This window comes from Thalassophryne amazonica, chromosome 1 (assembly GCF_902500255.1).
Source record: "Thalassophryne amazonica chromosome 1, fThaAma1.1, whole genome shotgun sequence".
NCBI classification, from domain to species: Eukaryota; Metazoa; Chordata; class Actinopteri; order Batrachoidiformes; family Batrachoididae; genus Thalassophryne; species Thalassophryne amazonica.
Genome location: NC_047103.1, coordinates 48,379,831 through 48,407,537, shown reverse-complemented (window position 1 = coordinate 48,407,537; position 27,707 = coordinate 48,379,831). Strand labels below are relative to the sequence as shown.

The 27,707-nt window shown below is 42.1% G+C and overlaps 1 protein-coding gene across 1 annotated transcript in view; it reads left to right on the top strand.

Annotated features, from left to right (window-relative positions):
- Positions 1–27,707, top strand: part of drd3 (dopamine receptor D3) — a 156,759-nt gene that overhangs the window by 15,775 nt on the left and 113,277 nt on the right. The window contains exons 2-3 of the mRNA XM_034169444.1: positions 3,094–3,426; positions 12,647–12,759. Coding sequence (XP_034025335.1) covers positions 3,136–3,426; positions 12,647–12,759 — 404 coding nt within the window. The 5' untranslated portion in view covers positions 3,094–3,135. The remainder of the gene's footprint in view (positions 1–3,093; positions 3,427–12,646; positions 12,760–27,707) is intronic.

Here is a 27,707-nt window from a genome sequence, read left to right as displayed (position 1 = left end):
TCAATTCGTGTCTTATCCATAACAAAAGCCCACTTCTGTTCTGGGTGTGATCTGAGGATGTTTTAAGTTGAGTATCAAACTTTCCTTCAGGGACACAGCTCTGTGTGTCCTGGACCAGTGGACATAATTTTTCATGTTTTTTAATCTAATTCTACTGTGCATCTGGAAAGTATCCACAGTGCTTCACTTTTTCCACATTTTATGTTACAGCCTTATTCCAAAATGGATTAAATTAATTTTTTTTCCTCTCAACATTCTACACAAAATACCCCAAAATGACAATATGAAAAAAATGTTTTTTGTTTGTTTGTTTTCTTTTTGTTGTTGTTGTTGTTGTTTTTTTGTTGTTTTTTTTTAGATTAAAAAAAAAAAACAACTAAGAAATCACATGTACATAAGTATTCACATTCTTTGCCATGAAGCTCAAAATTGAGCTCAGGTGCATCCTGTTTCCACTGATCATCCTTGAGATGTTTCCACGGCTTAATTAGAGTCTACCTGGGGTACATTCAGTTGATTGGACATGATTTGGAAAGACACACACCTGTCTACATATAAGGTCCCACAGCTGACAGTGCATGTCAGAGCACAAACCAAGCAAGAAGTCAAAGGAATTGTCTGTAGACCTTCGAGACAGAATTGTCTTGAGGTACAAATCTGGGGAAGGATACAAAAACATTTCTGCTGCTTTGCAGGTTCCAATGAGCACAGTGGCCTCCATAATCCATAAACAGAAGAATTGAATCTACCAGGACTCTTCCTAGAGCTGACCGCCCGTCTAAACTGAGTGATCGGGGGAGAAGGGCCTTAGTCAGTGAGGTGACCCAGAATCTGATGGTCACTCTGTCAGAGCTCCAGCATTCCTCTGTGGAGAGAGGAGAACCTTCCAGAAGGTCAACCATCTCTGCAACAATCCACCAATCAGACCTGTATGGTAGAGTGGCCAGACAGAAGCAACTCCTTAGTAAAAGGCACATGGGAGCCCACTTGGAGTTTGACAAAAGGCACCTGGAGGACTTTCAGACCATGAGAAACAAAATTCTCTGGTCTGATGAGACAAAGATTGAACTTTTTGGTGTAGGCATCATGTTTGGATGAAGCCAGGCACCATCCCGATGAAGCGTGGTGGTGGCAGCATCATGCTGTGGGGATGTTTTTCAACAGCAGGAACTGGGAGGCTAGTCAGGATTGAGGGAAGATGAATGCAGCAAAGCACAGAGACATCCTGGATGAAAACCTGCTCCAGAGTGCTCATGTCCTCAGACTGGAGCCACGGTTCATCTTTCAGCAGGATAATGACCCTAAGCACACAGCCAAGATATCAAAGGAGTGGCTTCAGGACAACTCTGTGAATGTCCTTGATTGGCCCAGTCAGAGCCCACACCTGAATCTGATTGAACATCTCTGGAGAGATCTGAAAATGGCTGTGCACCGATGCTCCCCATCCAACCTGATGGAGCTTGAGAGGTGCTGCAAAGATGAATGGGCAAAACTGCGCAAAGATAGGTGCACCAAGCTTGTGGGATCATATTCAAGAAGACTTGAGGCTGTAATTGCTGCCAAAGGTGCATCAACAAAGTATTGACTAAAGGGTGTGAATACATGTACATGTCATTTCTTCATTTTTATTTTAATAAATTTGCAAAAAACCTTTTTCATGTCATTATGAGGTGTTGTAGTAGAATTTTGAGGGAAAAAAAATGAATTTACTCCATTTTGGAATAAGGCTGTAACATAACAAATTGTGGAAAAAGTGAAGCACTGTGAATATTTTTCAGATGCACCATATTTGACAATGGGCAAATCACTCACACCCAGCACAGGAATTTCACTTACCCGCCATCAATGTGACCGGAAAAATTATTGGTACACCAACCATCCACACAGCCTTTGTGTTCCAACTCCAACATCCATCTACTATTGTCTTATTTTGTCTGCTTTTGTGATCTGAAGCAATGATCAGTGCAAAGCACTGTGGAATCTTAAAGCACACTTCTGAGCTTGGACTCTAAACGTTTTGCTGGCTGAATTCAAAACAAGGAGTTGACTATGGACTAACTAAGCTATGGTACCTAGTTATCAATTGATATCAAGGTTACATCACACAACATCACATAATTTGAAGCAAAGACAGACTGTGGAATATTTGAAGCTTTGACTTGAAGCTTTGAATCAAAATGATTTTCGCAGGCTAAATTCAAAACAAGAAACGGGTGGTTAGCAACATGCAGTCGAACAGCTTCATCAAACCTCAACAGCTTCATCAAACATTGAATTTTAAACAGCCACATTTCCATGGTTCAGCAACATTAGACATGCAACTATATAGCCCAGAGGTGGGCAATCACGTGCCATAAAGGGCCGAGACACTGCAGGTTTTCCATGCAACCAGTCACCTCAGCAGGTGATTTAATTAATGATCAGGTGTCTAAACAGGTGATTTCATTGACAACCAGGTGTTTATGTTTAGAGCAGAAGTTCATCAGCAACCCACCTGCTGAGGTGATTGGTTGCACGGAAAACCTGCAGTGTCTCAGCCCTCGATGCCCACCCCTGATTATAGCCCATTAGAGCATTAATAACACACTCTGAAGGGCTGCCTGAAGTGAAGTTCTACGCCTGACAAGTGATACTACGTGTGTGTGTATGTGTTGTCCAAAATTAATGGAAAGATTGTTTACTGTTTACCATTGTGTATTTATTGCACAGTAAAGAAAATACTACTACGACTACTACTACTACTACTACTACTACTAATAATAATAATAACAATAATAATCAAGTGGATTCATTGTCTTTAAATCCCAGTTGTAGCTTTGTAGGTACCATTCAGTTACTGAGGCTGAGGACAATGATGCCATCTGTTGTGACCCACCGTCTCATTGTCTTGCACTATGGGCACCAATTCATAGGAAAGCTCCTTTTCCAACTTTAAAGGTGCACAGTTGCAAAGATAAAATCAGGGAAAAGGTATATATGTATATTGAGTCCTGGGGAACCCCACATCACAAAATAATTTTCACATTTGAAGGAATCCTTTCACCACTTTATCTCTATTGGGATAAACAACAGTTTCTGCTCTTCTATCGGTAGGTCTGTGACACATCCCGTCTCCCATGTCACTGGGACGTCTCCATGGCGATGTTTAGCAGCACAGAGCAGCTCCGGAACGAGTCTGATCACCTCGGATGGGATGACAGGAATGAGAGCGCAGTGGAGTCAGGGCAGGACAAGTCAGAGCGTAACTACTATGCCATGCTGTACTCCTTGCTGATCCTGGCCATCGTCTTTGGGAACGTGCTGGTCTGTCTGGCTGTGCTGAGGGAGCGCTCCCTCCAGACAACCACAAACTACCTGGTGGTCAGCCTGGCTGTGGCTGACTTACTTGTGGCCTCCCTGGTCATGCCCTGGGCTGTGTACCTGGAGGTAAGGGCTCATTAACTTACTACTAGTGTTATTGTTCAACTCCACTCAAAGTGGGCATTTGCATATGGCCCTTTGATGTAATGAGGCAAATTCAAGAGATTTCTTATTTGATTCTTGATTTCTGTGTTCTGTTCATATAAATACAACCCCTGGCAAAAATTATGGAATCACCGGCCTCGGAGGATGTTCATTCAGTTGTTTAATTTTGTAGAAAAAAAGCAGATCACAGACATGACACAAAACTAAAATCATTTCAAATGGCAACTTTCTGGCTTTATGAAACACTATAAGAAATCAGGCAAAAAATTGTGGCAGTCAGTAACGGTTACTTTTTTAGACCAAGCAGAGGGAAAAAAATATGGACTCACTCAATTCTGAGGAAAAAATTATGGAATCATGAAAAACAAAAGAACGCTCCAACACATCACTAGTATTTTGTTGCACCACCTCTGGCTCTGAGTCTCTGAGGCATGGACTTAATGAATGACAAACAGTACTCTTCATCGATCTGGCTCCAACTTTCTCTGATTGCTGTTGCCAGATCAGCTTTGCAGGTTGGAGCCTTGTCATGGACCATTTTCTTCAACTTCCACCAAAGATTTTCAATTGGATTAAGATCTGGACTATTTGCAGGCCATGACATTGACCCTATGTGTCTTTTTGCAAGGAATGTTTTCACAGTTTTTGCTTTATGGTAAGATGCATTATCATCTTGAAAAATGATATCATCCCCAAACATCCTTTCAATTGATGGGATAAGAAAAGTGTCCAAAATATCAACGTAAACTTGTGCATTTATTGATGATGTAATGACAGCCATCTCCCCAGTGCCTTTACCTGACATGCAGCCCCATATCATCAATGACTGTGGAAATTTACATGTTCTCTTCAGGCAGTCATCTTTATACGAGGTCTGTTAGAAAAGTATCGGACCTTTTTATTTTTTTCAAAAACCATATGGATTTGAATCACGTGTGATTGCATCAGACAAGCTTGAACCTTCGTGCGCATGCGTGAGTTTTCTCACGCCTGTCGGTTGCATCATTCGCCTGTGAGCAGGCTTTGTGTGAGCACTGGTCCACCCCTGTCGTCATTTTTTTATTGCGAATAAATGTCTGAACGATTTGGAGCTTTGCTGCATCAATTTTTTTCCAGAAACTGTGAGAGACCTCCAGGTGTACACCGTTCGGAAAATTAATATGGCTTTCAGGGACGATTTTATGGGGATTACACAGATTAAGGAGTGTTACTGCCGCTTTAAGGACGGCCCACAACTGCTGAGAGCGAGGCACACCGCGCTCCTCTTTCCATGACAAAAACTCCTGTAAAGGTGGAATGTGCCGTTCATTTCTAAACTGGACGCTGTCTTGATCCGGTATGTCGTCTGACTAGCACAGGAATTGTGAAAAGACGTGGACATCAGCACTTTTTCAGCACATTAAGACAGACGTGCAGAGGAGTTCCGCGCGTCACGGTGGAGCCGCATGGCGCAAAGCAACGCCGTGATGAAGCCTTCCAGGACATGTTGGGGCATGTGCAGCTCATGCACAATCACAATCGGATAATCACACGACTGAAAAGCAACCGGAATCCACCTGAAAGCCGTCCTGTGAGACCAACACCGAAGTGGTTTTGTCCCGCGTAATGAACGGCTCCGTGGCGCGTCCCTCTGCTTTTCTTTCCATGAAAAAACTCCTGTAACAGTGGAATGTGCCGAAAAAGTGCTGATGTCCACTCCTTCTGCCTTTTTGTGAAAGGCGCCGCGCTCTCAGCAGTTGTGGGCCGTCCTTAAAGCGGCAGTAACACTCCTTAATCTGTATAATCCCCATAAAATCGTCCCTGAAAGCCATATTAAATTTCCGAACGGTGTCCACCTGGAGGTCGCTCTCAGTTTCTGGAAAAAAAATTGATGCAGCAAAGCTCCAAATCATTGAGACATTTATTCGCAATAAAAATCCGACGAGAGGGGTGGACCACTGCTCACACAAAGCCTGCTCACAGGCAAATTACGCTACCAGGCATGGCAAATTTGTGCCATGCCTGGTAGAAATCAGAGTGAAAAACTGAATTTGGACCTTTGATCCCAGTGACTTACCTTTAACAAATTTGATCTCATCCAGGCAAGTCCATATGTGTGCTGAGCTTGGTGGTAATCAGAGTGTAAAAACCTAGATTTTGACTTTTGACCACAATGATGTTCTTCCCAACGATTGACCTTCGGTAAAGCTTAATTTATCTTGGGAATTCCAGAACCCACATATATATGTTTGCCAAGTTTGGTGCAAATCAGGGTGCCAAATACATATTTTGACATTTAGCACCAGTGACCCTGACCCCAGTGATTGACCTTTATACCCCCATCACACTTAGTATGAATGAGCATGAGCCAAGCCGAATCAGGCAGAATGTAAAAAAAAACAAAAACAACAAAAACAAAATTCATGCCACATCTGGGAGGGAATAAGAATTGCGGAGGACAGCCGTCCGAACACCGAGACATGGTAATACCAAATCTTGCCATTTCTTGGAATGGTCACTTTGAGGCTGGCTACGAATGAGAGCCCCTACCCATAGATGCCCATGTTAACAACTCCAATTTTACAGCAGAAATACACATTTACATCCTGATTCCAAAACATAGTTTTGGTTTTAATAGCTACCTTTCCATTTGTGACAACTCGACTCAACCTTTATTTCTAAAGCACGTTTAAAATGACAGCAGTCAACCAAAGTGCTGTACATAATTAAAAAATGGGCACAATCGTAAATAAATAAATTAAAAATAACAATAAAGTTGCAATAGGCAATAAAACAATTAAAAGACAAAGTAAAATAAAGAGTAAAAAGCAGTAGGAAATAGGAAATGCCACAGAAAAGAAATAGGTTTTTAAAGATGATTTAAAAGTTTCTATGGACAGGGATGATCTAATATTAAAGGGAAGACTATTCCAGAGCCGGGGGCAGCCGCTGCAAAGGCTCTGCCACCTCTCTTCTCTGGTTTTAGGCATCTCCAGCAACAGTTGGTCAGAAGACCTTAAGGCTCTGGTTGGTTTCAAAAGATAAAGAAGCTCTGAAAGATATACTGGGGCCAGGCCATGGAGGGCTTTAAAAGCAACAACTATATGGCAGGTATTTTTTTAATAACTCATCAGTAAAAAGCTATTATAAGTCATACAGTTATGAATAATTATGGGTATAGTGACTTGGAGTGACAGCTCATGTGATTAGGTGGCCAGCAGTGGTTTCTATCTGCTGTAGACTTGATCGTTTGTCCTTTCTGAATATTTTATCAAAGAAATCAATGCTCTAGTATTTCCTTTAAATCAACTTCTAGTATCAATATTAATATTAGCACCACTGGCACTAATTAGCTGGTATTATATAACAGCTGAGTGGATTCCTGTCATTTTATTGGTGCTTTGTATGTCACATGACATGGATTAATTATATATATAAAACAAATAATGAATGTTTTTGCATTCTTTCAATTCTTCACCTCATTGAATGGTATGTTCCAGCTTTCACCTTATGAAATATTCGTAACATTGAACTCATAAGCATTCATTATTTGTATACTGACAGCTTAGTGACATTAATTCCACTGATAGTGCTGCAGTAACTGAAGAAATATTGTGGTCATAGTTTTTAGTACCCACATCCAACTACCCAGTCCACAAAAATATGTGTTAATCAAACACCCAAATCAAAGTTAGATTGTTTATTAACTGCGAGACTGGGGCACATTCAGGCTTCATTTGTCACGGCGGTCTTGTCCATGCTCCACCTCTTTACCCATTTAGTTTTGTGGAGTCAGGCACTGCTAAGATGGTGGCATTTGGAGTTGGTCAATTTGAGGTTCAAACCCACAGCAGCCATATCAAATCATATTGCATGCTCTGTACATTACATTTGTGTTTTCTGTGTCTGCGAGCATTTTCTCAATTTGCAAGACTTTTTTAAAAGCAACTTCCCTTTGTTGAATTAATGCATGTGGGTTCTTCTTTTTTTTTTGCAGTTGTGTCAGACTCAGTGGCGCGAAGTGGTAGGACACAATTGCAGGATTCAGATGTATGTTTGACAAGGTTTAATGATAGTTCGAGCAGGGTCCAAAGCATTAGGCAGAGAACAGCGTCCAAAAACAGAAACACAGGTAGGCAAGAACAGGACTAGACACTCAGAAGAAAAACACTGGAAAGAGGCACAAGGCACAACAGTCTCACAACCAGAATAGAGAAAAGGTGCAACTAATAAAGAGGTAGTGATTAGGAAGAAATGCACTACAGGTGTGGAGGAAGGATCTGGAAGGGGGCGTGGCAAGCAGGAGGGAGGACAGGAGGGAAACGCCCCACACCAAACATAAGATAAGAAAAATCACTAACGCAAAACCAAAGCAAGAACAAAACAATAGAAAAATAATACAATATAACAAATGCCACAAGCCCAATCATGACAAGTTGTTGTCTTAATTTGGAGGTGATGTGGCCTCTCCTGGCCACCTTAGAGAACTGTTAGAATGATATGAGGGTCCTGAATGAAGGTCATTTGGGGCTTATTACACAGTGTCAACTGTGTGCCTGACAGGGAAACCTTAATGATGATGAAAAGTAATTTTAATTACCTTAAATTATTCATGGTGATTACATATAATTTCTGGAAGATATACGAGTATTAAAAATATAATGACTTTATCTTGTTTTAGTAACTGGTTGAGCTTGAACCTGTGAAGTATTGCACAAGAGCAAATGACCAACCTCTGAATTTCATTCAATCAGATTCAGATTTGCACTTTACAGATTACTCCCTCTTCAGGATGTTGTAAAATAATTTATCTCCTATTTTTTTTTTTTTTTCCAAGCCTCCCTCTTCGTGTCACTTGCTATTCATAATTCATTTAACTCTACTGGCACACGTAACCCTCAGGCTTCCGCATTTCATTAAGCAGTCCCACCATAGAGGTGACTGTGAACACATACACACACACACACACACACACACACACACACACACACACACACACACACACACACACACACACACACACACACACACACACACACACACACACACACACCGTTTAAACAGATCAGTGGAGGTCGCAGGGAGGATATGTTGCTCATGAGCAGGCGTTTGCCAGTGGGAGGTCTTAAATCAGTTTGAAGTTCAGTTTTCCTGCTGCAAAATGTTTACTCACTGTCAGCAGAATGTGTGTGTGATTTCTTGGTGTGTGCAGAAGACTCAGCAGCAGGTCATGCAGAAAAAAACACCAGCATGCTCGTTGAGCAGTATTTGATAAATTAAAGTTGATTACGGTCTTTGAAAGGTGCCCTAAGGTAGCCAGGGACCATAACGGTACTCAATCATGTTGTAAGTGAACTTTTCATTTAAAAAGTGAGACTTAAAACCCAGACAGGACTGATGACTTCAAAGTGTGACTACAAGAATGATCCATGTTCATTTAACAGGATGTGAAGGTCATTATTATGTTCAGCATGGCTCGGTCTGTTGTGAGTGCAACAACTACAATGATATTACTGTGCCTGGAAAGGTGCTTGCAAGGATTATTTTGAGCATTATTCAGGACCAGCTGCATGCTGCTCAGAAACTGGAACAGTGTGGCTTCACACCCAAGAAGTCAACCACTGACTGCGTCCTACCTCTCTGAGTTCTCATTGAACACAAGTGTGAATATCAGCAATGTTTCTTTGATGCTTATGTTGATTTTCACAAAGCATTTGGTTTGGTTGAGCAGGCTGCATTCTGGGGCATCCTAAAGATGTTCTGTATCTCCAAGAAGTAGCATATAGCCTGTGTGCCCACAGATGCTGAGCGCACTGTGTGGAGCAGGGGCAGAAACTATGTTTCCACGTTTTTAGGGTCCTGGTGTTATCTGTCTTTCTGTATGGTTGAGAGAATTGGACGCTCAGTAGCTACCTAAGGAGGAGTGGATGTCTTTTGTACCAGGTTACTTCAGAGGGTCCTTGAGTACTGCTAAAATAACTTTGCATCACATGCACAGTTAGGGAGACTCGGTGTGTCACTTGTAGGGTTGTCAACTCCCTGAAAAATAAATCAGGGACACCTCATTGGCAGGGCTGGCCAACCCGATTACCTTCACCCCTCCTGGCGTGGTGAATTTTTTTTTTTCTTTTTGTGTTTGTGAAATGATTTTTAAACTGACATGTACCTTTGTTTCTAAATACAGGATGATTCCTTTATTCAAGGGACTGTTGGGAACCCTAGTCACTTGCCTTGTGAGAGAACATCAACTCTAACATGACATGTCCAAACCTGACTGAACTGGAGATGTTTTCTAAAGAAGAATGGTCCAAAATACTTTCAACCAGAATCCAGACTCTCATTGGAAGCTATAGGAAGCGTTTAGAGGCTGTCATTTCTGCAAAAGGAGGATCTACTAAATATTGATGTATTTTTTTCGGCCTGCCTAATTTTGTTTAAAGAATTACTGCACACTTTCTGTAAATCCTATAAACGTCATTTCACTTCTCAGATATCACTGTGTTTGTCTGCTATATGATATATTTAACTGAAATTGCTGATCCAAACAACCAATGATTTATAAAGGAAAATCATGGAAATCATCAGGGGTGCCCTGTATAGGCTTCTGTGGCCGTGATTGGAGAAATTGTGCACAGTGCATGTTTTGCATTTTGTATCGCCATTTATACTGCTTCATGATGAAGTGGTATAGACGAGGATTTTATTAAAAAGAAGGCATGAAAGTTTAGCTACAAATTACCTGAAGGTACATCTGAGATGCAAGCCTAGATTTGATCTGTTTTGGTGAAAGAAAATCCTTCTCCGCTCTACTCCACTATGAAACTAAGAGTGGGCAAAAAAAAACAAAAAACACACAAATTCCGCCAGGGTATGTAATCTTTTGAGCACAACTGTATGTTGTATTTCTTATCCATCCAGGACCCGTGTCTCATGATGCCCTTCTGTACCTGTTAGTTGACTAACATCCTTCCAGGCTTTCCAGATTTGGGCCCCCAATCTTCTTCTCCATGGTGGGCTCTCCCTTTGTGGGGTATTCATGATCTCATACACACGTGTCAAGAATTACTGTGGCATATACAAGCTCACTGGTTTCTGTAATGATGCTAGTGGGGATGGTGAGTAGAGCTGTGTTAATATCTGCAAGCATCTCTTCTGAAGGGACTTTGTCAGTGAGCAGAGGGAGGTGCAGTCTTAGTTGTGTTGCCATCTGCTTTCATCTGGCCACAGTCTTCATCCTCAGCTCATTAGATGCATTTGTCATATTAGATATTTGGGTACCATCCCCTTCCGTAACACTACTCTCTCCTACCAGGCTGCTCCATAGCTTCTATTGATGTTAGAACACCGAGGTACCATATATATATATATATATATATATATATATATATATATATCCGAGGGCTGTCAATAAAGTAACGGTCCTTTTTATTTTTTTCAAAAACTATATGGATTTCATTCATATGTTTTTACGTCAGACATGCTTGAACCCTCGTGCGCATGCGTGAGTTTTTCCACGCCTGTCGGTGACGTCATTCGCCTGTGAGCACTCCTTGTGGGAGGAGTCGTCCAGCCCCTCATCGGAATTCCTTTGTCTGAGAAGTTGCTGAGAGACTGGCGCGTTGTTTGATCAACATTTTTTCTAAACCTGTGAGACACATCGAAGTGGACACGGTTCGAAAAATTAAGCTGGTTTTCAGTGAAAATTTTAACAGCTGATGAGAGATTTTGAGGTGATTCTGTCGCTTTAAGGACTTTTCACGGTGCGAGACGTCGTGCAGCGCTCTCAGGCGGCGTCATCAGCCTGTTCAAGCTGAAAACCTCCACATTTCAGGCTCTATTGATCCAGGACGTCGTGAGAGAACAGAGAAGTTTCAGAAGAAGTCGGTTTCAGCATTTTATCCAGATATTCCACTGTTAAAGGAGATTTTTTTAATGAAAGACGTGCAGACGGATCCGCGCGTCGGGACGCAGCCGACGCGGTGCGGCGGCACAGGAAAAACACCTCCGTGTTGATAACTATTTGTAAAATCCAGGCGGCTTTTGATGGCTTTCAGTGGAGTGAGTATATGAGAAATTGTTTAACAGGCAGGACATGTTCCAACTTGTCCTTAAGGCTTTCAACAGAGGTGTTTTTCCTGTGGCGGAGCATCGCGGCGGCTGCGTCCCGACGCGCGGACCCGTCCGCACGTCTTTCATTAAAAAAATCTTTAACAGTGGAATATCCGGATAAAATGCTGAAACCGACTTCTTCTGAAACTTCTCTGTTCTCTCACAACGTCCTGGATCAATAGAGCCTGAAATGTGGAGGTTTTCAGCTTGAACAGGCTGATGACGCCGCCTGAGAGCGCTGCGCGACGTCTCGCACCGTGAAAAGTCCTTAAAGCGACAGAATCACCTCAAAATCTCTCATCAGCCGTTAAAATTTTCACTGAAAACCAGCTTAATTTTTCGAACCGTGTCCACTTCGATGTGTCTCACAGGTTTAGAAAAAATTTTGATCAAACAACGCGCCAGTCTCTCAGCAACTTCTCAGACAAAGGAATTCCGACGAGGGGCTGGACGACTCCTCCCACAAGGCGTGCTCACAGGCGAATGACGTCACCGACAGGCGTGGAAAAACTCACGCATGCTCACGAGGGTTCAAGCATGTCTGACGTAAAAACATATGAATGAAATCCATATAGTTTTTGAAAAAAATAAAAAGGACCGTAACTTTATTGACAGCCCTCGTATATATATATATATATATATATATATATATATATATACACACACACACAGTATAAAAGATGCCATTTATCTTTGCCAGACAGTATTGTTTTTTAAGAAATGAAAAATTCTGTGAGGATAACAGTCTCCTGTTTGTGACACATTCTATCAGTATGACTCACTCTCATAACAATAGCAAACTAAGACTTCATGACATCAGAGCATCTTGCTGCAGGTGTTATATGAGGATAAGCTCGGTCTGACATCTTTGTTATTTCATGTCTAAATGAGCCTAATTAGTTCCATCATTAGTGTAGATGACTGACTATTTCAGCATGAATATGACAGGAAAGTGCCTCCTTTGTGCTTCTATCAGTAGAATTGTTTACCAATGTGCCTGTTTTTTTCCATCCCAGGTGGGCTCCTCACTTTACAGTGCAATCAGACCTGTGTGTGCTGTTAATCCGCCTGTCTGTGTGTCTGTCCCGTGTAGGTGGTTGGCGGCGCCTGGCTTTTCAGTCGACTCTACTGTAACATCTTTGTCACGCTGGATGTGATGATGTGCACCGCCAGCATCCTCAATCTGTGCGCTATCAGCATCGACAGGTGAGCGTGCTCTGAGGCTGCCGTATGGCTGCAGTTGCCGTGTGACTGATTTCACTGTATCATCTCGAGTGTAAACGTTATCCTTTGGAAGCTTTTATATTTCCATCTCACAGCTTCACGGACACCTCAAAAGAAGTAAAGATGAGAAGCGATAAAAATGTGGAGTGCTCAGGTTCACATTGGGCTTGAGACTGAACTAACGGCCATACAGTTTTCAGTCTATGGGCAGAGAAGGGCGCTGTGCATCATCTTGAACCTGAAGTGTGGGTGCGGATCTAGGGTTTGCATTATTTATTTGCCTTACTTTTCTTCTTCATGTCAGAGGTTAATATTTCATAACTCCCTGCAGGCCCAGAGCCAGCATTTTTTTGTGTGTGTGTGTGTGTGTGGTGTGTACTTTTATGTGAATAGTTGACCTTCTAGTTGGTAGCTACTCTCATCAAAGTTAGATAATCATAAAAATAGGTGCCACCCAGTGATGTGCGGTGAGGTTGATGACTGGTGAGGCACTGATTTCATCACAATCAGATTTACAAACATATGAACCCCACAGAGTAGCTTATTCACCGTTTGATTGGCAGCAGTTAACGGGTTATGTTTAAAAACTCACATCAGCACTCTTTACACATACAAACCGTAGCACACAAAAAGCATGTTTAATAAAAAAAAAAAAAAAACGTTATTATAGTTTTTTTACTTAGAAATGAAGTCCAGGTGCTGCTCCTTCTGAACAAAAGTATCGATGACTTGCTTGTAGAAGTTTTCCTTATCTTCCTTCAGTTTTAAAAATTTCTCTGTCCCAGTGGAGATCACTGCCAGGGAAGAAAGTCGTCCTTCCTCAGTCCTGTTCCGACTGCATGTTTGGAGCATTTTCTGGCTTTGAATGTGAGTGGTCGTCCGCTCGTGTTTGATCTTTGTAAATTCTTCAGGCCACAATATCCCATCTGAGTCCAGAAATTGTCACAAGTTGAGAAAAGGAGGCAGAAAAAGGTAGTTTCTTACTGGACATCCACACAGCCAGACTTTACGTGTGTCCCACTCCGTTTGAAAAGAGCGGGTCTTCTGTTGTCTGAAGCTTTTAGCTCCGGCGTTGGTCTTCCTTTAAGTATTACCTCCTGCTTCAATTGAAAGTCCAGTTTAGAAAATGGTTTCAGTTTGGATATGTAATCCTCCATTCTGAAAGTAAAGTCCAGGCGAGAGAAAAAGATGAATGAACGGCTGCTCTTGTAGCTTGCTGTCACTTATTCTACATCTGAGGAGTTGGTGCAAGAAGAATCCCTGGGATCACTAGTGCCCCCTAACATGAGGCAGGAGAACTGTGTGCCTCACCTGGTGCCGTTTTACAGCCGTTTTATGATCGCTCAGCACATGAAACATGTTACACACACATACAGCTGTTGACAAAAAACACTGTACATTATGTACATCAGCTAAACTATGGAAATTAAGTTCATATAGCCAAAGTGTTTGACCATTTTAACACATACATACAGACAGACAGTGAAACAGTCTCACTGCACTGCATTCCAGCAGTTAGCCCAGTGATTGCGCAATCCATGGTGAGGAACAGTGGGCTGCTGCCTCACCGCACATCTCTTCTCAGTATTTGAACGGCAAATGTGACAATTCAGTGATTTCAAGTAAAAAATAATCTAAAACTGGTGAAGTTAAAAGAAAAATAACTTTATAATACAAATCACTGGATAAATATAACAATTTAATATATTTTTTCATTATACATTTTTTTTCTTTCCATGATGACAGGTGAGGCAATTAAACATCTTCAGCTGTCTTAAAGAGGAGCTATGGTATACAGTTATCTGGCTCATTTGTCATGTACAGCCAGCTCCATAAGCATTTGGTTAGTGGCCCAAATTTTTGTAATTTTGCCTCTGTACACCACCACAATGGGAATGAAATGAAACAGTGAAGATGTGATTGCAATACTAGACAATTATCCTTAATTCAAGCATATACCAAAAATATCACAATCATTTAGAAATTACAGCCACTTTTTACACAGTCCCCTCCATTTGAGAGGCCAGAAGTGATTGGACAACTGACTGACTTTCCTTGTTATTCCATTTCAAAATGAGGAGATAGTCTGGAATTGATTCCAAGTGTTGAATTTGTACATTTGATAGTGATTCATAGAAACTCCCAATATGATCTCCAAAGTGGTGTCGATGCAAGTGAAGGAGCCCGGAATTAGGCTGAACACCCCCTCTCCCCCAAAAAACAATTACACAGATAGGTCACCATTGACGACTAAATATCTTTGGTACGAGATATCTTTGGAGGATCCTTGTGTCGGACTGGAGGGACTTTGTATCAAACAAACAGTTACTTAAGGAGACTTTGATGAGGAGTATTACTGCCTTGTGAGACAACTGCATCTATGATATTTGGGCCATGTGGTGCATTTATGATCCAGCATGCAGATGCCTCAGTGTTGAAGACTCCAGTGGCTGGTGAAGACTAACGGTATGCCCACATTTCACCGGGCTGCAGCAGGTGGATGATTAAGTTTCAGAAACAGGGGTGGAGTGGTTGTTTGCCTGGGTGGTTACCATCCAGGACTCATGGTGGTTCCGCAGTGTGGTGGATGTGGTAATGCACAGCACTCATGTATGCTCACAGACCTGACTTGACTTGAGTCAGCAGAAAGTTTTGAGAGTGGCCAGATCAACAATTTGGGGCATTCATACATACAAGGAACACACTAGTTAGCTAAACAATGCCAAAAGGCCTGGAAGACCATGAAAGACAGCTAAAGCTGATGATGGCACAATTCTTACCTCAGTGAAATGAAGTCCCTCCACAACATCTAGCCAAGTCAAGAAGCTTTCTGAAGGAATGAAGGCATATCATTGACAAAGTCTAGAGTCAAGAGATACCTTCATGATATATAGAGTAATAAGGGGCATTTGTCTTCCAGTGTAGTTTGCAGAAACTTTTTCATAAAATATTAACATTTCAAATAGAGGGTAAATCAGTAGATTTTGCATCTCTATGTGGTACAGGCACTTCAGTTATATTAACCCCAACACATAGTCTAACCCTTTAGCTTCTAAATCCATGAACATTTATGTGATTTAAAAAAAAAAAAATACTTTCTTTATTAGAGTATTTCTAATAAAGTATTGAAAAATATTACCCATTATCCATGTAATGTGGCATTGCCTCAGGAAGGGCGTGCGATATAAAACTTGTGCCAAATCAACATGCAGATCCACCTCTGACCTGCTGTGGCTGAAGGGACTTACTTTTACTTTTTCTCTTAACAAGTGTGAATATAAGCATTGCTTCTTTGTAGTTAGAGGTGGGTAATCCTGGCTTGAGTGAATAAAAATACTACCATGTTTTGTTTCCATATACAGTCTATGATTGTTTATACCTGTGCCCCTAAAACAGGTGATTTCACCGATTAGCTCATCTACCTGCCTCAAGAGTTGGACTGCTGCTTAAGTGGGTGGATGGAACAAATACTGGTATGAGGTTGGACTTTTACTCATTGAAGCTGGGATTATACACATCTCTTTTTACCCTATGTTGATTTTCGCAGTGTTTCAAGCTGTTGAAGGGGTACTTTCTGGGTCATTCAGAGAATTTGTGCAATCCCAAAAAGGTTGCTGGATATCATAAGCCAGCCTTGTGCAAAAATACAGTGAGTGCTGTATGAAATGGGTGCAGAATTTCACAATTTTTCTTAGTGTAAACTGGCATTCCTCAGGGTTGTGTCATGGGTCCTACACTGTTTAATGCTTCCATGGACTGGGTGATGGATAGGGCTGTGGAAACCAATGACTTTGGTGCCTTTGTTAGCAATAAAAGGTTCACTAATGTTGACTTTGTGGGTAATGATGTCTTCTTTGTGGAATCAACGAATGCCCTGATTACAGCACTTGAGAAGTAGAGTGAGGAATCAAAGTGTCTGGATTTGCGATTAAGCTTTATTTTGTCACCTTAACTGCTTCTACTGTACATGTAGTATGAATATAAAACAGCCTAAAACTTGTTTGAGAATGTCTGTTTTTCTTTGCACGCAGCACCACATAGGAAGATTTTTTTTTTTCTTTTGAAGTCAAAAATCATGTCTGGCCTGCAGAAAGCTGACGTCTAAATTCCAATTTGAAAAATTTTACATGAAAGTACTTGTGCAGCCTCAGCCTTATAGGGCTTCCAGGTGAAGGTTTCACACTCCACAGTGCATCAAGATAAATCCTCTTATCAGAACCTTCCAAACTCTTTGAGGGTTTCTTTTAAATCCATAGCCATCAGGCTAAAACCAACTCTTTGAAGAGTTGATGTCTTGGAGTTTTTAAGAAGGAAAAAAAAAAAAAAATCACCCTGCAGCAACAATACAGAACATATTCCAGCTGATTATTTTCTCACCGTTGATTTCAAACACTTGAACATAGGTGTGTCTTAATCAGAGGTCTCAAACCGGTTCCAGAAAGGGCCGAGAGGGTGCAGGCTTTCTGTGCAGCCACCCACTCCAGCAGGTGATTTCACACCTGTTCAAAGTGATGTTAATCAGTGAAATCACCTGCTGGAGTGGGTGGCTGCACAGAAAGCCTGCACCCTCTCGGCCCTTTCTGGAACCGGTTTGGGACCTCTTAATGATCTGTTGGCACTGATGTAAATACATCTGTTGTGTGGGCCGCCTGAAGAGGAGGTACTGCTGGCCCACCACCAGAGGACGCCCTGCCTGAAGTGCGGGCTTCAGGCACGAGAGGGCGCTGCCACCTCCCACGAGCGGCCAGGTTGACAGCTGTCACTCATCGGCTATGACAGCTGTCACCAATCATCTGCGCCTCACCCCAAATAAAAGCAGGACGACACCTCCACCACGTCGCCGAGATATCGTTCTTCCAAGGAGGTAACTCTCTCAGCCTGAGAATTCCTAACGTTGTTTTCATTAGATACATTGTTGCAGCTGTCTTCCCGAAGGACCGGTGTATGCTGCGACTGCTTCGCTCTGCATTTCACCAGATAAGTAATTAGACAGGAGCTGCACGAGCGTGTGATTAGAGGTGGAGGTGGAATAAAAACCATCCTTGTTACGGGGTGTACACACACCCACACCTGACTGTTTTTGCTCTTCGCCAGCAGTACCAGATCCGACACGCGGAGACAGTGGCCACCTGGGGGACTCGGGACCTGGCGGCTCCAGTATCCTCCTGGTTCGGTGGCGGAGGAAATCATGTGGTTCCAGTTCTTCTCCAGACGGACGTCTCCTATCGTCGAGCCTGCCCACACGACACCTTTATTAATTGACTTTGTATTCATTCTATAACCTGCTGTGTGTAGTTGTGGCATTCACAACAGTAAAGTATTCAAATTTAACATCTCCTATTGCCCGTCATTTGCGCCCCCTGTTGTGGGTCCGTGCACTACACTTTCACAACAACATCATCTGTTTGATGCACTTTGCTAAAGCCCAGAGGTTCTCAGTGATCGAGTATCGGCTCAGCAACACTGCTGTCTCATGTTTTCTAAAAATGCTGAATTAAAGAAGAGCTCCGGGGTCGTCCTAGCCACTTTGATAGGATATTATATATCAGTGCTGGTACGAGGTCTATTAGAAAAGTATCCGACCTTATTATTTTTTTCAAAAACCATATGGATTTGAATCACGTGTGATTACATCAGACATGCTTGACCCTCGTGGGCATGCAAGAGTTTTTTTCACGCCTGTCGGTTACGTCATTCGCCTGTGGGCAGTCTTGAGTGAGGAGTGGCCTACCCTCCGTCGATTTTTTTCATTGTTTAGGAATGGCTCAGAGACTGCTGCTTTGTTTGAATCAAAATTTTTTCAAAACTGTAAGGCACAACTGAGTGGACACCATTCGATAAATTCAGCTGGTTTTCGGTAAAAATTTTAACGGCTGATGAGAGATTTTGGTCTGGTAGTGTCGCCGTAAGGACGGCCCATGGTGCCTGACGGTGATCTGAGCTTCGAGGCGGCAGCGTCTCGCCGTTTCAAGTTGAAAACTTCCACATTTCAGGCTCTGTTGACCCAGTAAGTCGTCAGAGAACAGAGAACTTTCAGAAGAAGTCAGCATGAGGAATTTATTCGGACATTCCATTGTTAACGGACATTTTGTAATGAAAGAATGTGCGGGCAGAGTCGAATGTCGGGTCGGATCCGACCGCGGGGGGGGTCGCGACAGGAAAAACACCTCCGTTGGAAACCTTAACGGGCAAGTTGGAACATGCCCAAGCTGTTAAACAATTTCTCAGTTACTCACTTGTTGAAAGCCATCAAAAGCCGCCTGAATTTTACAAATGGTTTTCAACACTGAGGTGTTTTTCCTGTCGCGGCGCACACAGATTCGCCGAGTCATCACGGAAACGACTCGGCGAATTTGCGCGCACAGTCTTTCATTAAAAAATGTCCTAACAGTGGAATGTCCACATAAAGTCCTCATGCCGCCTCTTGGGTGAATTAAGCCTTAAATTAGGATGTTTTCAGGTCGAAACAGGCCGACGACGGCGCCTGGAAGTGCTGCACGACGTCCCGCTCCGTGGGAAGTCCTTACAGCGACAGAAACACCCCATAATCTCTCATCAGCCATTAAACCTTTCACCGAAAACCAGCTTAATTTCTCGAATAGTGTCCACTCGGATATTCCTCACAGGTCCAGAAAAAATTTGATAAAGCAACGCGCGCCGTCTCGAGCAGCGTGTGAAACAAAGGAATTCACAGGGAAATGACGTCACCGACGCGTGAAAAAAACTCACGCATGCACACGAGGGTTCAAGCATGATTGGTGGAATCGCACGTCATTCAAATCCATATATTTAAAAAAAAAATAAAAGGGTCAGTTTATTATCTAATAGACCTCGTATTTGTTGTTTAGTATTTGAAGGATGAAGTCCTGCCTGACTAATTAGTGGCAGTGTACAGATTGGACACAAAGATTGAATGTAAAGTAGTGACACAGAGCTGAATACCTCTTTCTTCATCTTCAGAGTAAAGCGCATGATGTGAATAAACGAACCATCAATAAACCATGTAGGTTGCATTAAATTTTTAGGATTTTTTTCTCATCAGTGAATCCATTTATCCAGACAAGAGAAGGTAACAGGAGGATAAGCATAGAGTAAACAAGAGAGTATTTTTAGTTATTTTTCTCTCTGTTTGGCTGCAGGTTTCACTCAGACCAAGAACAAGTGTAATTAGTTAGATGAGGATAAAGAATAGTGGCACTTAGCTGGCTCTAAACAAACGTATATCACGTCCATTATGGGTCGGGTGCAACGTGGGCTAATTGCTGACTCTGAGTATTGCTGATCCTTGTTTCCCTCTGAGCTCATTACCCACTTCTGGTGAATACTGTGCTGATGAACTCTTAAATCAGTGCTTGTCATATGTATTGCTTAATTCAATTCTCGCACCCAAAAGGCCCAGATTCCTGCCTTTTTGACAGCCGTTGTATTATTATATCAGCATGGCAATTTAAAAAAAAAAATTATAGATCATGTGGGCTTTGGCTCTTGTCCACTGCCGAGAGAGCAGAACACCAGACCCTATTCACCTTTTTCAGCCCCACCCACTTTACTTTAACAGAGGCATTTCCGTTTGTCTTAGGACTTACAGTGAGCAGTGTTTTCAGTATAGAACAACGGAAGATATTACACGGGTAGAAACAAAAACCTTTTTGAAAAGCTCAAAGGGATCGACTCTGCTCACCCACGGGTCATAACAGTGGGAAGATGATATGAAAAAGGGGTCCTCAATTATTTTTAACTACTTTGTGTTGTCACTTGGTGTGGACGGTTTGGCTATGTGGAAACTACTGCATCGCACCGCACAGCGCCGCTGAAGCTTGTATAAAAGCACAATCAAGTTAAAATACTACTCAATAAGTAGTACACCGTAATGCCAGGATTACATAACGTTAATATATGTATGGTGTTATTTATGCAGTGCTTGTTTGTATCAAACGCCAGAAAATGAGTAAACTAGATAACGAGGTCTGTCAATAAAGTATAGGTCCTTTTATTTTTTTCAAAAACTGTATGGATTTCATTCATATGTTTTTACGTCAGACATGCCTTGAACCCTCGTAGCGCATGCGTAAGTTTTTCCACGCCTGTCGGTGACGTCATTCGCACTGTGAGCACTCCTTGTGGGAGGAGTCATCCAGCCCCTCGTCGGAATTCCTTTGTCTGAGAAGTTGCTGAGAGACTGGCGCTTTAGTTGATCAAAATTTTTTCTAAACCTGTGAGACACATCGAGTGGACACGGTTCGAAAAATTAGCTGGTTTTCAGTGAAAATTTGAATGGCTGATGAGAGATTTTGAGGTGATACTGTCGCTTTAAAGGACTTCCCACGGTGCGAGACGTCATGCAGCACTCCCAGGCGCCGTCGTCAGCCTTTTTCAAGCTGAAAACCTCCACATTTCAGGCTCTATTGATCCAGAACATCGTGAGAGAACAGAGAAGTTGTCAGAAGAAGTCGGTTTCAGCATTTATATCCGGATATTCCACTGTTAAAGGGAGATTTTTTAATGAAAGACTTGCGGGCGGATTGCAGCATCGGCTCGCAGCTGCCGCGATGCTTCGCCACAGGAAAAACACCTCCGTTGGAAGTCTTAAGGACAGTTGGAACATGTCCAGCTGTTAAAAACATTTCTCATATACTCCACTCCACTGAAAGCCATCAAAGCCGCCTGGATTTACAACTGGTTATCACACGGAGGTGTTTTTCCTGTGCCGCCGCACCGCGCCGTGGATTGAGTATATGAGAAATTGTTTAACAGGCAGGACATGTTCCAACTTGTCCTTAAGGCTTTCAACAGAGGGGTTTTTTCCTGTGGCGGAGCGTCGCGGCGGCTGCGTCCCGACGCGCGGACCCGTCCGCAACGTCTTTCATTAAAAAAAAATCTTTAACAGTGGATATCCGGATAAAATGCTGAAACCGACTTCTTCTGAAACTGCTCTGTCTCTCACGACGTCCTGGATCATAGAGCCTGAAATGTGGAGATTTTCAGCTTGAAACAGGCTGACGACGGCGCCTGGGAGTGCTGCACGACGTCTCGCTCCGTGGGAAGTCTTAAAGCGACAGTATCACCTCAAAATCTCTCATCAGCCGTTAAATTTTCACACGAAAACCAGCTTAATTTTTCAAACCGTGTCCACTTCGATGTGTCTCACAGGTTTAGAAAAAATTTTGATCAAACAAAGCGCCAATCTCTCAGCAACTTCTCAGACAAAGGAATTCCGACTAGGGGCTGGACAGACTCCTCCCACAAGGAGTGCTCACAGGCGAATGACGTCACCGACAGGCGTGTAAAAACCTCACGCATGTGCACGAGGGTTCAAGCATGTCTGACGTAAAAAACCATATGAATGAAATCCATATAGTTTTTGAAAAAATAAAAAGGACCTATACTTTATTGACAGCCCTCGTAGTAGCTAACGCTACAAACACAGCTTACCCGTATTATCTCACTAGCGTCCACCGTGGCTTCTTCAACGGAGTGTTGTAATCCAACCATTTCTCTGGCTAAGATCCAATGGTGGTGGGTTTTTTCTCCATAAATAAAAAGAACAGACATTTGTTGCCTCCACTGTTGCCAACATGGTGATGCCCAGCTATGGACTTCATATCAGCTGTTCCGAGTCTCACCTATGGTGAGACTCCACGTTCTACTAGTTCAGCATGAGGAAACAGTAAACATCTGATAGTCATCCTCACATTTGTGTTGCTTGCTTCTTCATTGTCTGTCATGGGCGGCACCAGGGGGGTGCTAGGGGGCGCTAGAGGTCCCCCTGGATTTGTCATAATACTCCTTTAGCACCCCAAAATAATTCTTCATTTATTATTTTAGTTTAATTTCATCCCATGTTTTAAGGTCTTCTCTACACTGAAATTGAACTGCTGCTATACAATCTTTTTCTTTGTCATTTTCAAAAAGTGTTCCATTTCAGCAATATCTCCGTTCTCACAGATCCAGTGAAACAGCGTGAAAATCCTGTAGTACACACGCCAGGCTTGTATATTGTGCTGTAACGTTTCTATGAAAAATGGACATGCAGCTAATTAATTAGGAATGAAAGCTAAAACTTTAAAAGCCACCTCACAGATTAAATAAAGTCTTTTAATCTGACTTGTTGCCAGAGTTCATCATCACAGATGAAAACTGTTCTGCACATGACACCCTTGTTTTGGAAGATGACATCTGGAAATGTGTTTTTCATTATGATGGAAGTTACTTGTTACAGATTTTTTAAAGGTTTTTTTTTTAAGTGTTTTTAAAGAAGCCCCTCAGTGATTGTCTGTTCTGGGTGAGTTTCTCAGCTGGAGGATGGTGGTGCTTTGTCCCACCACCAACAAGAAGAAAAAATAATAATATGCTAAATTAGACTGTTAAATTACACTGTTAACAACATGTTACAGAGGCAGGGCATCATACTTTCAGTTTTCCACAGTAAGACACTTTTGGCATTTTCAGATTCATGTGATGAGATAAATATTCCACTCATAAAAGAAAATAAACATTCATCAACAGAACTGAGTGTTTTACACAAAATGAGTGAAACATGATGTTCAATGACGTCACATTCAACAATGTCATGATAATAATAATACATTTAATTTATAATGCACCTTTCATTAATAAAAATCTCAAAGTGCTACAGGAAAAAATAACACCACAGATAAATAAGAGAATAAAAACAGAAAATCTTAAGATAAAAACAGTCACCAATATGTGGGGACATTGCCATGGATGTATTGGTGTGTAATGAAAGCAATCTTAAAATGGATTCTGTAGTTGATGGGGAACATAGTAACATACATAAAATACTAATGCTAAAACTGGGAAAACAGGTAGGTCTTAAGTCTTGATTTAAAAGTCTCCACAGTGTCCAAATGCCTGATATGCACTGGGGATCGTTCCACAGGGCAGGGGCACAATAAGAAAAGCCCTGTGTCTGGCAGAATTTTTATTCACCCTAGAAACAAAGAGGAGTGCCATACCCTGTGAACGCAGGACCCAAGCCGGTACATGGTGGTTGGGTTTGTGTGTGATTTTTGTCATTCTGTATTAGTGCAGCAGATAACTGAAACAATCCATCACTTGGTGATACAAGCATCAGATTTGGCATGAATGTTCTTCATAAATTAAAGTTATCAAAATTATAAGGTTTTGAATAATCAGGTCCCATTTTATCTTAGGGACCTCATAGTACCATATCACCCGATAGAGCGCTTCGCTCTCAGACTGCAGGCTTACTTGTAGTTCCTAGGGTTTGTAAGAGTAGAATGGCAGGCAGAGCCTTCAGGTTTCAGGCTCCTCTCCTGTGGAACCAGCTCCCAATTCAGATTAGGGAGACAGACACCCTCTCTACTTTTAAGATTAAGCTTAAAACTTTCCTTTTTGCTAAAGCTTATAGTTAGGGCTGGATCAGGTGACCCTGAACCATCCCTTAGTTATGCTGCTATAGACTTAGACTGCTGGGGGGTTCCCATGATGCACTGAGTGTTTCTTTTTATTCACCTCTTTTTGCGCTGTATGCACCACTCTGCATTTAATCATTAGTGATTGATCTCTGCTCTCTTCCACAGCATGTCTTTTTCCTGATTCTCTCCCCTCAGCCCCAACCAGTCCCAGCAGAAGACTGCCCCTCCCTGAGCCTGGTTCTGCTGGACGTTTCTTCCTGTTAAAAGGGAGTTTTTCCTTCCCACTGTTGCCAAGTGCTTGCTCACAGGGGGTCGTTTTGACCGTTGGGGTTTTTCTGTAATTATTGTATGGCTTTTGCCTTACAATAAAAGCACCTTGGGGCAACTGTTTTGTTGTGATGTGGCGCTATATAAATAAAATTGATTTGATTTGATTTGATAAATCATTGTTTGAGAAAAAAGTGCGGGCCACTTGAAAATCCAATATGGTGGCCATGTAGGGGTCAATGAAGAATTACACAGGGGTCCAAATTTAACAATGCTCCAATCATATTGAAAGCTATACCACATTATGTGTCTGATCGCAAAGATTCAAAAAAGGTACATTTTGGACAATCTGTGACTGAATGTTATGGAGTTATGGGGTAAAAACAGCAAGAATGGTGACAAAGGTCAATTTCATTTTGTACAGGAGTCAAAAGTTAAACTTGCTCGAATTTTGGTAAAAGGTGATGCAAATTATTGGTTGGGCTAATAGGATAATAGGCTAATAGTTTTGACTCTGTTGAATGCTTGGTTTGCAAAGTACATGTCAAACAATGTCGACGTACATTGGATTCTATAGCATGTGACATGTTACCCTGTAATGTGACAACTGAGCATGACACATGGTGCATAGTTATAGGGATTCTATTCTAGGTTACAGACACCGGCTGATGTTAAATGTATTTCTGGGGCCAGAGCTTCTGACACTGCATCCCATCTTAGGGTGCTGATGCTACAGACAGGAAGACAGACTAAGGAACATGACATGAGATATAGTCACATAGTTATTCACGTCGGCACCAATGATGTCAGGATGAAGCACTCAGAGGACACAAAATGAACATAGAGAGGACTTGTGACCTTGCCAGAAAGATGTGTCGGCATCGATTAATAGTCTCTGGTCCCCTCCCCTCCCGGGGTACTGATGAGATGTTTAGCAGGCTGACATAGTTAAATAGGTGGGTGGCGCAATTTTGTAGACAGCAAGGCTTGAGCTTTAATTAGCTGGCCTTCATTCTGGGGCTGCCGTGGCTTGCTGATGCCAGACGGCCTCCACCCTACTGGAGAAGGCGCTGGCAACTTGTCTGCGAACATAGATAGAGCTCTACAGGGAGGGTAACATTAGGAATTTACAGCAGGCCACAGAGGAGGTGATTAGAGACCCTGCAAGACTTACGACAAATGTGGATGTGGAATCCATTAGCTGAGCAGGGAAATTAGTGCAGAAATGCCACTATGGTGACAGTGCAGTTTATCTGCCAGGGAGGGAAATTCAACAAGTTGAGACTGTGGCCTGCTTCCGTAGACATGTCCATAAAAATCATAGAGGGATATACTTTGCAAACTTAATACCCATTACTACATTGGATGATGTTGAAATTGAGGATGGCCCAATGGTTGTTCCAGAAATATTAAAGATTTTGTGTCTGCTACCTACAACGTGCGTGGAATGTCTCAAACCTAAACCTAGTTATAAGCATCTTATATATGCTACTCTGGAACCACCCCACAGTTCAACTGTCAACCCCACTGAGGTCCTTAGTCTGGGTCTCATTAACATAAGATTACTATCCTCTAATTATTGATCATCACTTAGATATGATTGTGTTATGTGAAACCTGGCTTAAACCTACAGCTGTCCTCCCCTTAAATGAGGCCTGCCCACCAGCATATCCATTTAGTCACGTCCCTCATGATGTGAAGCAAGGCGGAGGTGTTGCTCTTATTTATAATCTAGGTTTCGCTTATTAGCTGTTGGGGGTCACAAATATGTTGTTTGAGCATCTGATTCTCCACTCTGCTCAGGATATTATGCATTGCCAAAGTCAGAAGAATAAAAATCAGCTGTATTACTTTGTCACTGTATATAGGCCTCCTGGCCCATACTCTGAATTCTTAGATGAATTTGGTGCGTTCATCTCTAACTTGTCAACTAGTGCAGATAACATTCTGATCATTGGTGACTTCATATAAATAAGCCTTCTGATCCTCTCTGCAAATCATTTATGGAAATTATGGCTGCATTAGGATTTCGGCAATGCACTCGACGCATATTAGTGGAAATACCCTGGATTTGGTTATTGCACGTGGTATTGCTGTCATGAGTATTGACATCATGCCTCTTACATCAGTGGTCTCTGATCACTCACTTATTAAGTTGACAGTTTTGCTGCCGTGTTTAGTGGAACAACAACCTTATATAACACTACGGCAATGCATCAACTCCTCAACTAAGACTGAACCCAAAGCTAGACTGCCTGATGTCTTAGCTTCACATTTGGCAAGTACCGTCTTGTGGATAGTTTAAACTCAGTGCTCAAAACTGCACTCGACATGATTGCACCACCTGTGTTAAAACCGCGCTACCCCAAAACACAGTCACCTTGGTTCAGTGATTAACTGCATGACCTCAAGCATAAGGCTAGAGGTTTAGAACAGAAATGGCGTAGTTCAAAATTAGAAGTATTCCACCTTGCGTGGTGTGATGCTATCTTAGACTATAAGCATGCATTACTGGCTACAAAGCGGACCCATTACTCTGATTTGATCAACAAAAACAAGCATAACTCAAAGTTCTTGTTCGACACGGTGGCAACACTTATTCATGGACAACCACCTGTAGTTCACTCTCCTTTTACAGCACAAGATTTCCTGGATTATTCTGAGAAGAAAATAGAAGACATTAGGTTAAACATATGCATGCCTCAACCCAGCCACTACACCCTCCTATTGATGTGGGCACCGTTACTGAGGTATTACCTAAATTTACAGAATTTGACAGTATCTCTCTAGGCATGCTGACAAAAGTCACAACATCAACAAAAAGCACAACCTGTTTTTTTGATCCTATACCAACAAAACTGTTTCAGGACCTGTGGCCCACCCTTGGGCCGACTGTGTTTAAAATGATTAATATATCTTTAACTTCTAGATTTGTTCCTAAATGTTTCATATCTGCAGTGATTAAACCATTACTTAAGAAAACTAATCTTGACCCTTGTGTATTGAAAAACTATCAGCCAATATCAAATCTATCATTTTGCTCTAAAATTCTGGAAAAAGTGGTGTGTCATAGCAGCTGATGCACTATCTTACTGAGAATAATCTCTTTGAGCCACTGCAGTCTGCTTTTAGAAAATATCATTCTACAGAGACGGCTCTCACTAAAGTGGTGAATGATCTTCTGTTTGTAATGGATTCGGACACCACTATGGTTCTGGTGCTGTTAGATCTCAGTGCTGCATTTGATACCGTCGATCATCATAT